We start from the raw sequence: 13,819 nt of genomic DNA, 5'->3' as shown, positions 1-13,819 counted from the left end.
GCAATTCAAAAGTGATGGCTGATTTTGATTATTTAATTTTCAATAAATTTTTATTTATTGTTACTTTTATAAGTTTCAAGTGATTTCAGTAAGAATTGAGGGTTTTTCCTTCTTTAACCTAGGGGTACCAACAATTTTGTCCACGTGGTATAAGCGAGTTGGCTAACCAAACTCGCCCGGCCATACCATATATCCTTTTGGCGAACGTTCGATCAATGGACAACAAAATGGATGATATCCGACTTCTGAGATCAGCAAACCAAAAAGTGAGTGACTGTTGTGTGTTAGTTTTCACTGAAACATGGCTAAATAGTAACATTCCGGACTCCACTATACAACTAGAGCAGCTAACATGCTACAGATCCGACAGGGCTCTCGTAGAGGGGGGGAATTTGCATGGTGGCGGCGTGTGTGTTTATATCCGCGAACCTTGGTGCCGGGATGCCACTGTAGTATACAAACGCCCCTTCTACTTGCCAATCTACTTGTTCAATCCTGCTGGTCGCCACCTATACCCCCCCAACTAACAACAGCAACAGAAGTGCGGCGTTGAACGGACTGTACCAGGCTATCAGTGAACAACTAACAACACAACCAGACGGCTTCATCATCCTCGCTGGGGATTTCAACCATGCTGATCTCAAAACTGTTCTTCCCATGTTTCATCAACAAATACACTTTGCAACAAGAGGATATAACATTTTGGACTGTGTTTACACTCAGCACAAAGGAGTACAATACAAAGCCCCCCCCCCCCCCCCCCCCCCCCCCCCCACATTGGTGCCTCTGACCACCTCACTATTATGCTAATACCTGTATACAGACCAAGAGAGCATGGATGACGTGACCCACATCAAGAGGATCGCCACACGGGCCAACCAGAAGCCATGGCTAACAAGAGACGTCCACAGGCTGTTGAGGGCCAGAGACAAGGCCTTCAAAGCTGGGGATAAAACAGCCCTGAGAACAGTGAGAGCCAACCTGTCCCGTGGCATCAGGAAAGCCAAACAAGAATACACAAACAAGATAACCTCCCACTTCAAGGACAGCAAGAATGCACACAGCCTATGACAGGGCATTCAGGCTATCACAGACTACAAACCTGCACCACAAAGCTGTGAGAGCGACATCACTCTGCTCAACAACCTACACAGTTTCTTTGCATGCTTTGAGGAACAGAACGCCACCCGCCCACAGAAAACACCACCAGCTTCGCACGACCAGCCTCTGTGCCTGTCTGCTGTCAGCGTGAGGACGACACTCTCCAACATCAACACCCGGAAGGCAGCAGGTGCTGAAAGACTATGCAGAGGAGCTGAAAGATGTTTTTACAGACATCTTTAACACCTCCCTGAGGCAAACCATCGTCCCATCAGGCTTCAAAGCTGCCACCCTCCAAAGAAATCCTCCCCATTCTGCTTCAACGACTATCGTCTGGTGGCACTGACACCCATCATCATGAAGTGCTTTGAATGACTAGTCCTGTCACAGATAAAATCCATCTTGCCCCCCAGCCTGAACCCGTACCAGTTCGCTTACAGGGCAAAGCGATCCACAGATGATGCATTATGCTCTGCCCTCCACCCGGTACTCACCCACCTGGAGAAGAAAGACATTTATGTGAGAATGCTGTTCATAGACTTCAGCTCAGCATTCAACACCATAATACCGCAACAACTCACCTGCAAACGGGACAAACTGGGCCTCAGCACCTCACTCTGCAACTGGCTGCAGGATTTCCTCAGCCAGATGCCTCAGGTGGTGCGTGTTGTCAACAAAATCTCAGGCAGGATCACCCTGAGCACGGGGGTCCCCACAAGGCTGTGTGCTCAGCCCCCTCCTCTTCACCCTATTGACACACGACTGCACAGCAACCCACAGCTCCAACCACCTCGTGAAGTTTTCTGATGACACAACACTGGTGGATCTCACCTCCATCGGCGACGAGACCACTATAGGAAAGAAGTGGAGCTTCTGACCAGATGGTGCAAAGACAACAACCTCTTGCCGAACATCAGCAAGACCAAAGAGATGGTTGTCAGCTTCCAGAGAGGCCACACCTAACATCCCCCACTGACCATCGACGGTGCGGCAGTGGAGAGGGTGAGCAGCACCAAGTTCCTGGGGGTGCACATCAGCGATGACCTCTCCTGGATCACCAATACTGCATCTCTGGCCAAGAAAGCACAGTGGTGTGTCTACTTCCCGCGCAAACTGAAGCGGAAAAGTGCGGCACCACCCATCATGACCACATTTTACAGAGGAACCATCGAAAGCATCCTCACCAGCTGCATCACCGTGTGGGGCGGGAGCTGCACTGACTATAACAGAAAGACTCTACAACGCATCGTGAGGATAGCTGAGATTATTATTGGTGATCCACTCCCCTCCCTGCAAGACCTGTACACCACCCACAATTGTCACCAATAGAAGCCACCCTTCACACTGTTCAGCCTCCTGCCCTCCCGAAAGAGGTAGAGGAGCCACCACTCCCCCACCACCAGACTCAGGAATGGCTTTATCCACCAGGCCGTGAGACTGCTGAACTCTCCCCCTTTCCCACCCGTGAAACTGCTGAAGTCTCTCTTTCTCCCCTCCCCCCTCCCACACTCAGCCCCAGCCAGAAGAAGCATCTAGCTGGCAGACGAAGTTTAGGTCATTGGACTCCCACCTACCTAAACTCAAACTTTGCTCATGCACTTGCAAAATTTGCACACACTTGCTGCTGCCATATTTATTTATGATTAGACTTTTATTGCACTAGCGATTACACTTAGAACTATAACAACTACCTGAAATGCACACAGCTGGGATAACCACAATCAGAGTTGTCTTGCTTTGTCTCGTACTGATGGATTGTCTTGTCATACGCTGCTACTTATGTCCAAATCAGCTGGGATAAGCACTGGCAAGTCTGCGACCATTGTGAGGAGAAGCACCTCTTGAGGATGGCATGGAATAATTTATTTGCAAGTATATGAAATTTATAACATAGTGGAACCTCTAGAAACAAATTGAATCCATTCTGGAGTGCAGTTTGTATTCTGAATCATTTTTATAGTGAATCACATGTTACATGTAAATTGCCTAATTTGTCCCAAGCTTGAAATAAGCTTGTAAGGCTGTAAGGCTTACAGGAACATCGGCAACATGTCCGACACGTACTCCAATGCCTCCTCGAAAATCGCCTCTTCGTGAAAGCGGAGAACTGCGAGTTCCATTTGTCTTCCGTGCCTTTCCACAGATTCATCGTGGAAAAGGGCCAACTCCGAGCCGATCATGCCAAGATCCAGGCAGTGATCGATTGGCCATCTCCCACAACAAGAAAACAACTGCAAAGGTTCCTGGGGTTCGCAAATTTCTATAGGCGTTTCATACGCAACTATAGTGTGTTAGCCGAACCCCTGACAAGACTCACTTCGACTAAAATGCCCTTCGTGTGGGGCTCCGCTGCCGAGGAGGCTTTCCGGGTCCTCAGGCAGCGATTCACTAGCGCGCCCGTTTCGCTCCACGCCAATCCCGCGCTTCCGTTCACTGTCGAGGTCGATGCATCGGAGTCAGGGGTGGGGGCTATCTTGTCGCAACACTCTCCGGCAGATGGGAAACTCCACCCATGTTGTTTCTTCTCCCGTCGGTTAAGGCCCGCCGAAAAGAATTACGACGTAGGTAACCGAGAACTGCTGGCCGTGGTGCTGGCGCTGGAGGAGTGGAGGCACTGGTTGGGGGGCACCAAGCACCCCTTCACCATCTTCTCGGATCACAAGAACCTGACATATCTCCGCACTGCACGTCGTCTCAACCCCCGACAAGCCAGGTGGGCACTGTTCCTCACGCGTTTCAACTACCTCCTAACCTTCAGGCCTGGCTCGAAGAATGGTAAGCCGGACGCGCTCTCCCGATTATATGAGGAAGACTCCTGCGCCAGTCCTCCAGAGACCATAATCCAGGGCAACAGAGTGCTCGGCGCCCTCCGCTGGACCCTGGAGGAGCAGGTAAAGAAGGAGGCGGGGCAGGGTCACACGGACTGTTCACCTGAGAAGCTGTTTGTGGCACCCCACCTCCGCACCCCTGTGCTGCAATGGGGGCACGACTCAAAGTTAGCCTGCCATCCCGGAATCAGCTGAACGGTTTTTCTGATCAGCCGTCGGTTTTGGTGGCCACGTTGGCAGCGAGATGTTGTAGACTTTGTTTCTGCCTGCTTTGTGTGTGCCCGAGGGAAATCCACTCACCAACCACCTGCCGGCTTGCTGCTGCCGCTGCCTACCCCGTCCAGACCTTGGTCCCATATTGCGCTGGATTTCATCACGGGACTTCCGGCGTCCCGGGGGAGAACTGTCATTCTCACCATCGTGGACCGGTTCTCCAAAATGGCTCACTTCGTGGCCCTCAGGGGGCTCCCCTCGGCGCTGGAGACCTCCCGCCTCCTTACAGACCATGGGTTCCGCCTCCATGGCATTTCTACAGACATTGTTTCGGACCGGGGACCGCAGTTTGTCTCCAGGTTGTGGAAGGCGTTTTGCCGTGCCATGGGGATGTCGGTGAGCCTGACCTCGGGATACCACCCGCAGTCTAATGGGCAGGCCGAGCGCACTAACCAGTCCCTGGAGGCTACACTGCGCTGCGTGTGCCAACAAAACCCGTCTTCCTGGTCTATCCACCTGCCTTGGGTCGAGCATGCCCACAACTCAAACATTTCTGCATCTACAGGCAAGTCCCCCTTCCACGTAGTTTTTGGCTACCAACCACCCGTCTTCCCCTCTCAGGAAAAGGAAGTGTCAGTTCCTTCCATTCAGTGCCACCTAAGGAGGTCCCGAAAGGTGTGGAAGGACACCAGGGCTGCATTGGCGCGGACGGTGGAGCGAAACAGACTACTGGCTAATCGGCGGAGAATGGAGGCCCCGGTCTACCAACCAGGACAAGAGGTGTGGTTGCCCACTCGGGATCTGAACCTGGCCAGGTCGTCCAGAAAGTTGGGTCCAAAGTTCGTCGGACCGTTCAAAATTGACTCTGTGGTCAACCCAGCCGCTGTCAGGTTAGTCCTGCCCACGTCCATGAAAGTCCACCCCGTGTTTCACGTCTCTCTCCTCAAGCCTGTTGCCTCCAGCCCGCTGTGCCCTCCCTCCGTGTCTCCTCCTCCTCCTCGCCTGGTGGATGTACTCGGTTAGGTCTATTCTGGACTCCCGTCGCAGGGGCAGGGGTCTCCAGTACCTTATTGACTGGGAGGGCTATGGTCCAGAGGAGCGTTCGTGGGTCCCTCGGTCCTGGGTGGTGGATCCAGGCATGATCAGGGCGTTCCACCTGTCCCACCCTGACAAGCCAGGGGGTCCGCCAGGGGGCGTCTGTTGAAGGGGGGGGGGGGGGGGCACTGTCACATCCCTGGCTTATCATGTCTTTTTTGTTGTAGGCGAGGTCCTCCTGCCACGACGAGAGGGCGGGGTCACTGGCTGCGCACCTGACGACCATCGTCATCAAGGCCTTACTTAAGGCGGCCGGCGCAGGAGGACAATCGCCGGGTTATTCCTTGAGCCTCCCTTCGTCGAAGCCCTAGTCATTCCAGTGTTTCCTAATCTCGAGTCTCCGCAGTTGCGCGTTTTGTTTTGTACTTTGCCTTATGTTTTTTTGCTTCATTACTCGTTTGCCTTTTGCTACTCCTCCGGGCCTCTTTTTGTTGTTCCTAGTTTTTTGATTGTCCTCCTGCTGACCCTGTCTCCTTGTGCCAGACTATTTAGTCGTTTAGACCCATTTGGTCTCTCCTTTTGTTGCACTTTTTTCTCCCCACGCTTGCCGTGCGATTTTTGTTAATAAATTTTTGAAGCTGAACCCAGCGTGTCGTGTCGGGGTCCTCCACCCACTTGTGTCTCGGGGTTATTCTTAACAGTTTTTGTTGATGCAGCAATGCGAAAAAAATAGTGCGGATACACTGACCGGCATGTTGGATGGTTCGTAAGATGAAAGGTTTTTGTGTAAGAGGTGGACAAAAAAACGCTGCGGTCCACGTCGTAAGATGAAAAATATGTTAAACAGGAGGTTCGTAAACCAGGGGCCCACTGTACCTCGTTACCGTGTGTTAGCATAAGCACTTCAACGAAGCAGCACGTTAGCTGGCAGCTTTCCCATGTCGTAGTACAGAATGAATGCAAGTCCTCCTCTTAAATTTATCAAAGTCCCCGGGTGAAGCCTTGAAATCTAGAGGTAGGCCTACTTGCTGCCATGTCCCTTCACCTACGTTGTCTTCAAGTCATGCACTCTCAAGATCACCAATAACACTGGCCTAGAAAGTTATACACTAGCAAGTTGTACTGTACAGCAGCGGTCCCCAACCACCGATTGGTGCAGCCCACATACCAGTTGATCTACGGACCAGTACCGGGCCGCGTGGGCTGCACCCAAAATAATGTTTTGGAAATTATTTAGTTTAACAGTTCATACGTTTGTGCTTGATCTTTGTTTTTTTGGCGCCGCTTTTGGCCGCTGTTGATATTACATACATAGTGAGAAGGATGATGTTGTCAACACAACCCCGGTCTGCAATATAAATCTAAAGCATTGACCGGTCCATGATGATAAAAAGTTTGTGGACCGCTGCTGTACAGCACAGCCAGCACAGCCAGCACAGCCAATAGGGGAGCAGGACAACAAATGTGGGGGATTCTGACCAATGGGCGAGCAGAATACCGGTGCAGTGGTGCGTTTAATGCGTGTGGGAATTTCAAGCTTTCTCTTGGAGCATGTGAGTTATTGCTCGTATATTGATTTTTTTCTTGTAATGAGGCAAAACATGTGGCCGAATTTTCACTCGTAAAGTGAATAATTCTTGTACAGAAGCGTTTGTATCTCGTGGTACCACTGTAATTTAATTTAGTCAATTTTAATGAAAAACTGTCTAAAGCTTAAATATTGTCACTTTAAAGGGTGGCTAAACCCAGGATAGTGCATTTTGCAAGAACAAGCTCAATTTATTTGTTTTGTTTTTAATCGGAAATATGAAATTAGCTAGCATTTTCAATTCAAAAATTCAATGAAAAAATCATTAAATAACAGCTTCCTTTCATAACCATTGACCAACAATGATAATGTAAAATAAATGAGTCTCAATCTGCCTCAAATTTGTATGTGAACATCTGTGCTACTGTCCAATTAAATCCAATATTCAAATTATCAAAGAAATTAGCCATTCCATTTCACATTGAAAAAATACAGCATGAGCAGCACAATTGTCATGCCCAGTGTTTTTTTTTTTTTTTTTTTTTACATACTCAAATAGTTGCGAGACGCTTTCATAAGTCTAATAGTCCGCAGGTCGTGATGAATTAGATTTCAATTTAAAATCGATAGCCTGACATATTTTTTCCCAAGTCCACCTCCAGGGTGTTCCCTATGTTGGCACCACGAGCTAAGAATGAGCATCTTGTGCTAGCCACACTCACCTGTCAAGCCAACCCCATTGCTTGAGGTTCAGTGGTACGTATTTTCAAAGTCGCAGCGAATATGGAAGCACCAAAGCTTCAATTTTCCTGATATTACAATGTTGTTGATGTTATTTGAGGGTTTCAGCCACAATTTGCTTTTAGTCGCAGTTGTTAGTACTTGCTGTGGCTACCAGCAAGTTGTGGCAGTTGCTTTTTTATCAAGTTTCTGAGGGACTTTGAGGTCCGTATTCAAAGATTGTCTGAAACTCATGACTAGCTTTTCCCTGCAGCTTGGATTGGTTGATCGCTAATGTGGAAACCCTCCATGGTTAATTGGCCTTTAACCATAGGAATGCTGGCCGATTTCCTTGGCTTGAACTCCATTCACAGCCATTGTGATTTAATGGGGTTTCTGTCTTCCCCGTGAAGCTCTTTGAGACCCAAATATCTAGTAGTAATAGTCATCTGAAAACGTTGACAAGAAGGTCTCCGTTTCTTTTTCAGCAGCTTGTATGTGCTTTCAAATGATTCTGACATGCTATTGTCTTCCTAAAAAAAAAAAAAAAATCCATATCAGAATATACCTTATCAATGTGTCAACAAAGATGTTTTATTGCATTAATGGAGGGGTGAACAAGGGTTTCAGCCCCAATAAACAATCCATACAGGGACAGGCAGAAACTTGGTTGGATGGAAGATATAGGTCTTCTTATCGGGCAAGCAAGAATTCAAGTTGTCAGGAGAAGGCTGGGTCTTTTTCAGACCCAGAACGTATATGCAGGAAGGCGTTGTATAGAAAAGACAGTACTGCACCAGAAGCAGTGGCGGAGAACATAAGTGGTCCATCTCACTCCTGAATGGCAGGAAAGTTTCAGAGAATGCACCCATTGCAAAACCTCTAAATGGAGGGCACTGGCAACAAACAGCTAGGAGGGAAGGTGGGTGCTTGGGCAGAGCTGCCCTCTGGAACAGATGCTTTGGGGTAATGTAGATTCAGGCTATCTGTCTCCCAGTTGATACGGGGATTGTATAGCTGCAACCAAGGGAGGCCCACAAATCAAGGGTATATCAGGATGATCAAGGATACAGAACTGAATAGTCTCATGGTGATTCTCAGTCAAGTGCATTATAATGGAGAGGGTTTGGTGTTTGATCATACTCAGAGTATGACCATTCAAGGCTTGGGCAGGAAACAGTTTAGGTAGAGGTGTGCTTTTGTAGCACAGTTGATCAACTTGCTTCCGCTTGATGATGCAGTTGTTGGCCCCAGAGGGCAAAGATGCGCTCAGGGTGTGGATGCTGTCTGGCAGTAGAAACCCAACCTGGAGAGGGAGTCTAGGGTGTGGAGGGGAAAGTGCTTAATGACCCAATCATATCCCCAAATCTACAAATGGACTCTTGTTTTTGTTGGGCAATTTGATACAAAATGTTCTGCTACCCCAGAATAAAAATAGAGGCGGGTGGTGGAACGGTGCACCTGTTCCTCTGGGATCAGTAAGTCACAATCCAGCTGCATCGGCTTGGATTTAATCCCAGACTAATTTTGTGTTGATTCCCGTTCAGTTGTAATTCTCAGGCTGAACCGGTCAACCACGGTAGCATTGGTCGACCGCGTGACATAACATTATATGAAAAAAAAATGGTAGTCAGGTAAAGGAGTAAGAATCTTTATGACCTTAGGTTATGCACGCGAGCAAACAAAAGGACCATAATTATTGCTTTAGTAGCAGTACAACGTCGCTAAGTGTGTCAACCCATGACTAACAAGCTAGTCAGCGATCAAGTTATCACAAGGTTTATCGCAATGTTTTCTCGTAACAAATCAATTCGTTTGCATACAACGTTCTTCAAAAGTGAAAGCCACCACCAAAGCATTATCTCAGATCAGTAATTCAAGAGTAATAATCATTAAGAACAAGACATCATTCCAAGAAGGAGAAATCGTAAAAGAGGCCTTTGATGAATCAGCTGATGCATTGTTCAGGGTCTTTCAAAATAATACGGAAATGTTATGGTCAAAAAAGCCTCTTCAGGTGTCATGAAATATAGTTAGTTACACATAGTGCTGTGAAGCCATGGATGAGCATGTCACCCAGCAGGTGGTGTGACTTCATAGATTGTGAGTGTTTCTCACTGCTGTGGGATGAATCTACAGATGTGAGTGACACAGTACAGATCTTTCATTCTTATGGTGTTTAGTGAGATCATTGCATCAGAGAGGCTAGTAATTTATTACTGCCTGCTGGCTGAACTGGCTGGGTGTAGAACTGTGTATGGGGTTCAGGAGTTAGAGTGGCGAACCACTTGATCAAGAATGGAGGATTAAGGTTTCCTTCAGGACGCAAGCACAAAGACTCCAGAGAAGGGGAAAAACGGACAGGGTCATTCCCGAGTAATCGATTCACTTAGGGTCAGGCAGAATCTTGGTTAGACGGAAGTACAGGTCTCATTACCGGGCAAGCAGAATTCGGGTTGTTGGGGAAAACTGGTGGCCTGTCTGAGAAGGCTTGAAAGCTTTGCATAGTAAAGACAATCTGGCACTGGAGATAAGGTTTCCATGCAGGGTGAGTAATATATTGTACCTGGTGACGATTAGCCTGATAGGTAAGAAAAATGGACTGACTGGACTTGGCAGTGTCTGACACTGGGGAGCTCTGATCTAAAGAAGGGAATCCTGTTTTTATTTATGGATCCCCAAAGTTGCTGATGAAGTTATTTTGACTAGTAATAAAAATAGACACGACGGAGTAGTCTGCAGGTCCCCATCAGCTGATTGTCAAACTAAAATATTTTCAGACGACAGTAAAGGAAAGGAAAGGAAAGGAACTGGTCTGACATTTTCAATACTTTAAGACAGGGTCCCCATGGGTCTTTAAAAAGTCTTAGAGTCTGAAATATATTTTTTTGATTTTCAAGGTCTTAGAATGTCTTGAATTTGAAAATTAAGGTCTTGAATTTCATGTCTTTCCGATCCGTCTGATCTGGTGCTTGATTTTCAACCACCGCACCATCTGGGGGCAGCGCCTTGATCGTCATGCTTGCAACTTGCATCATTTAGTGACTGAAGAGGAATGCAATGTATTACGTTTGCGTAGCCTAGTTTCAAGCAGCAGAGTGAGAGTCGATTCGTGATGGGAAAGTGTGTTTAGTGACGGTTGGAGGACGAGAGGTATCAGGGATGGCTGATGAAAGTAGAGAACGTTCATGAAGCAAGGTGTACTGCGTGCTAAAAAACAATACAAGTAGGGACGATGGGTCATAAAGCGCTTGATTCCCATGCTAAAGAATAAAAGCACAAAAAAAGCAGCATGGCAGACAACTAGCTTGCCTATAACGTATGTTCAACACCACTACTGAGCCCAATACGGTGTCTCCATCCACTGAACTTTAGCCTTCAACTTTTACTCAACAATCGGTGGCTTCGCGAGGCAATGCCTTTGGCTGCTTTGCAAAAGTAGACACACTCAAGGCCGAAATATTATGGGTGTTACAGACAGTTAGCCGGCAAAACTCACCCCCATCAAACAAGGACATTCACCTTGTTTTTAAAGCGATGTTCCCAGACTCGCAATGTGTGAGCACCTTCACATATGGAAGGGACAAAACCTCCTACAGATTTGGTGTGGCCCCATTTGTCAAGAAAGAGATGATTTCACAGGCGAACGAAGGCGCGTTTACTATCATGTTTGACGAATCCATGAACAAGTCAACAAAAAGTAGCAGCTGGACTTGCAGAACCGGGAATTCGAGTGTCAGGTCCTGGTATCTCGGGTCTCAGTTCTTGGGCCACTCAACGGCAGAAGACTTACACTTCAAGGTAAGGCTCTTAATGCTTTTGATATTTTAAAACATTTCATTTGTTATTTTTGTGTGGGGATTTAAAATATGTGTTTTAAATTTCCTTCACCATGAGCAACAAAAACCTTAATAACTCCTATGTATAAGCTTAAAAAAATCGCAAACTTTACAGAAAAATTACGAGTCATTGCCTTAAAACATCTGCATGATAAATTCTCAAATTATTTATAGCACCACCTAATTACAGACAAAAATGTTATTTTTTACACATGTATTGTGCTAAGCCCATAAGAGTAAATGAACTGAAAATTTGTCTGTATAGCCTCGAGGCACGGAGGATGACGGTTACCAAATTTTACGACATTGTGATAATCGGAGTAGCCTGTACACCACCTCAAAGTCGGATGTTTCCCCAAATCAGTAAAAGTTGCTGTAATTGAACCTAGATGATCCTAAAACTGCAGCCAGTTCCGACCCGTTTGACCTAGAGCTACGAATTTTTTTAAGCATATGTAGGACCTCAGGAATCATAGCGCAACATATGCTAGGATGTACAGAACCAGGGTTATCAACCTTTTAATGTGCCATTTGGCCAGTTTTTGTACATTTTCAGGTACCGAAACAAATTCTACTGGGTCCAGGCCCGTTTCACTCATATGAAGTAAAATAATAATAATAATCGCATGTAGTTGTCTTTTTAATTATTTCAGGAGGGCCCCAAGGAACATGGAATGAATTGAGTGTAAACCAATAAGCTGTTTTTGTTGTAAGATATGAATCATGGAAGGGATTAAAATAAGTGGAATTAGTGTGGATTTGACTTTGATGTTGAGATGCATATTTTTGTTTTAAATTCATACTGACGTTCCTCTTTATGCATCATTACAGGTGGAATTATTATTCTACAGTTTGAGAAGGCTCTTTCCAATGAGGCCAGATCACTGGAATTTGCCAATTTCTAGCCATCTGTGTCTAGGGTTGAGACTTTCCTGTCAGAAAATCTCAGTTCCTACACTGATCTGTGGAACTTCTGCAAGAAGTTACTACTCCTGTCACATGGGCAAGCTGAAGTGGTGAGAGGGTTCTCCATTAATAAAGAAGTGGAAACGTGCAACATGTCTGAGGAGACAGTTGTTACCCAAAGGCTCATCTGTGATCAATTGAAGGTTGGGGGGTTAGAAGAACACTACAAGAAAAGAAAATACATTGAGGACAATCTCGGTCAGCGAAAGAAAAAGAAAACAATCTTTTCTCGAAATGTGCTCATCCTTGGAGAAGGATGCAGATAGGCTGGCAGAGCATGCAGAAAGTTCTCCTGGCAGTAAAATGGCCACACTTATTACAGAATCCAATTGTTTGAGGAGACGAGCTAAAGATTAAATGTAAAGAACTGACCGAGTTCAATACAGATATTGAAAAAAAGATTGCAGAATTGACAAAACTTTCATGAGGGCTTTCACTTTATTTTATTTGAATTTGATTTTTGAATTGTTTCCTTATTAGGATTATCTGATGAATTCCTTTTTTTCATGTTATTCTGTTTGTAAACTGTTTAGTGTGCATATATTTCATATGTGTTGGATTGCCAGGTTGGCCATGATCCAATTGTTCACATCACCGAAAGCTGAACAAGGCACTTTCCTTTTTTTTCATGGTATTCTGTTTGTAAACTGTTAAACAGTGTATATGTTTTAAATGCTTCTCATGCATTGGGTTCATACATTGGCAATAGTTATGCCTTCATATCACTGAAAGATGGACAAAGGCACTCTTAAAATAAAAGAATATGTCTTTTTAACAATTGTCTTGGTCGTAATTCAGTAAGTCTATACATAGATTATTGAAGATACTATATCATTTAGAAAAATAATGATATATTGTAATGTCTTAGGACTGTTCCGTGTCTTTTTTTTTTTCAATTCCTATGTGGGGCCAAAATCTAGAAATGACCTGAAAAACATGTACATATACTGTTTTATACATCCACTTAAGCATGTCAGAATGGAAAATCAGCTCCTGATTTGTGTCCATCTGACGAGTCTTAAGCTCTCTGATGAGCTGTTCAGCCTCGCCACACCACAGTGGTGCTCTCTGTATGGGTTTTTTTTTCTGTCATTCGGTCTTACGTTTTCCTCTCAGAGGACTTGAAAAGGTCTTTAAAGTCTTTAAATTTGCTGCTAAGATATGTGCAGATACCCTGTAAGAGAGGGGTGTATAGTATAAAGGTATATAAGTATAGTATAAAAATGACCATTATTACTTGAAGATTCATTTGTTAGTTTCTTGTTACTTCGTTCCTTTAGTTTTTGAATCAGTTTGTTTGAACATCCATTGCTGGGCAGACATCAAATTTTGTTGTGAAGATTTTCAGCTACATGAACAGTCTGCTGAGATTGAAATCACATGTTATGTTATTGGATGATCTTTTTGGCTTTAAACCTTATGACGATTGCAAAAGTGAGCATACCTACGAATCTGAATGGCTTTTCTGAGGTTACCACTTTCAAAACTGGAAAAGAATCTCAAGGAGTCTGGCTTGTCAGATGGAAAATCTAAACTAAGAGAAAGAAAATATTAAAGTACATTTTTATTCTTTTTTTTCTTTTGAAATA

The 13,819-nt window shown here is 45.5% G+C and overlaps 1 protein-coding gene across 1 annotated transcript in view; it reads right to left on the bottom strand.

The window, feature by feature from the left end:
* Positions 1-13,819, bottom strand: part of agbl1 (AGBL carboxypeptidase 1) — an 81,412-nt gene that overhangs the window by 32,640 nt on the left and 34,953 nt on the right. The window contains 1 exon segment of the mRNA XM_088416550.1: positions 13,675-13,764. Coding sequence (XP_088272676.1) covers positions 13,675-13,764 — 90 coding nt within the window.

This window comes from Hippichthys cyanospilos, chromosome 6 (genome assembly GCF_059441005.1).
Source record: "Hippichthys cyanospilos isolate Australia breed blue-spotted pipefish chromosome 6, RoL_Hcya_1.0, whole genome shotgun sequence".
NCBI classification, from domain to species: Eukaryota; Metazoa; Chordata; class Actinopteri; order Syngnathiformes; family Syngnathidae; genus Hippichthys; species Hippichthys cyanospilos.
The sequence above is the reverse complement of the archived record's forward strand: the minus strand, read 5'-3'. Positions and strand labels throughout refer to the sequence as shown.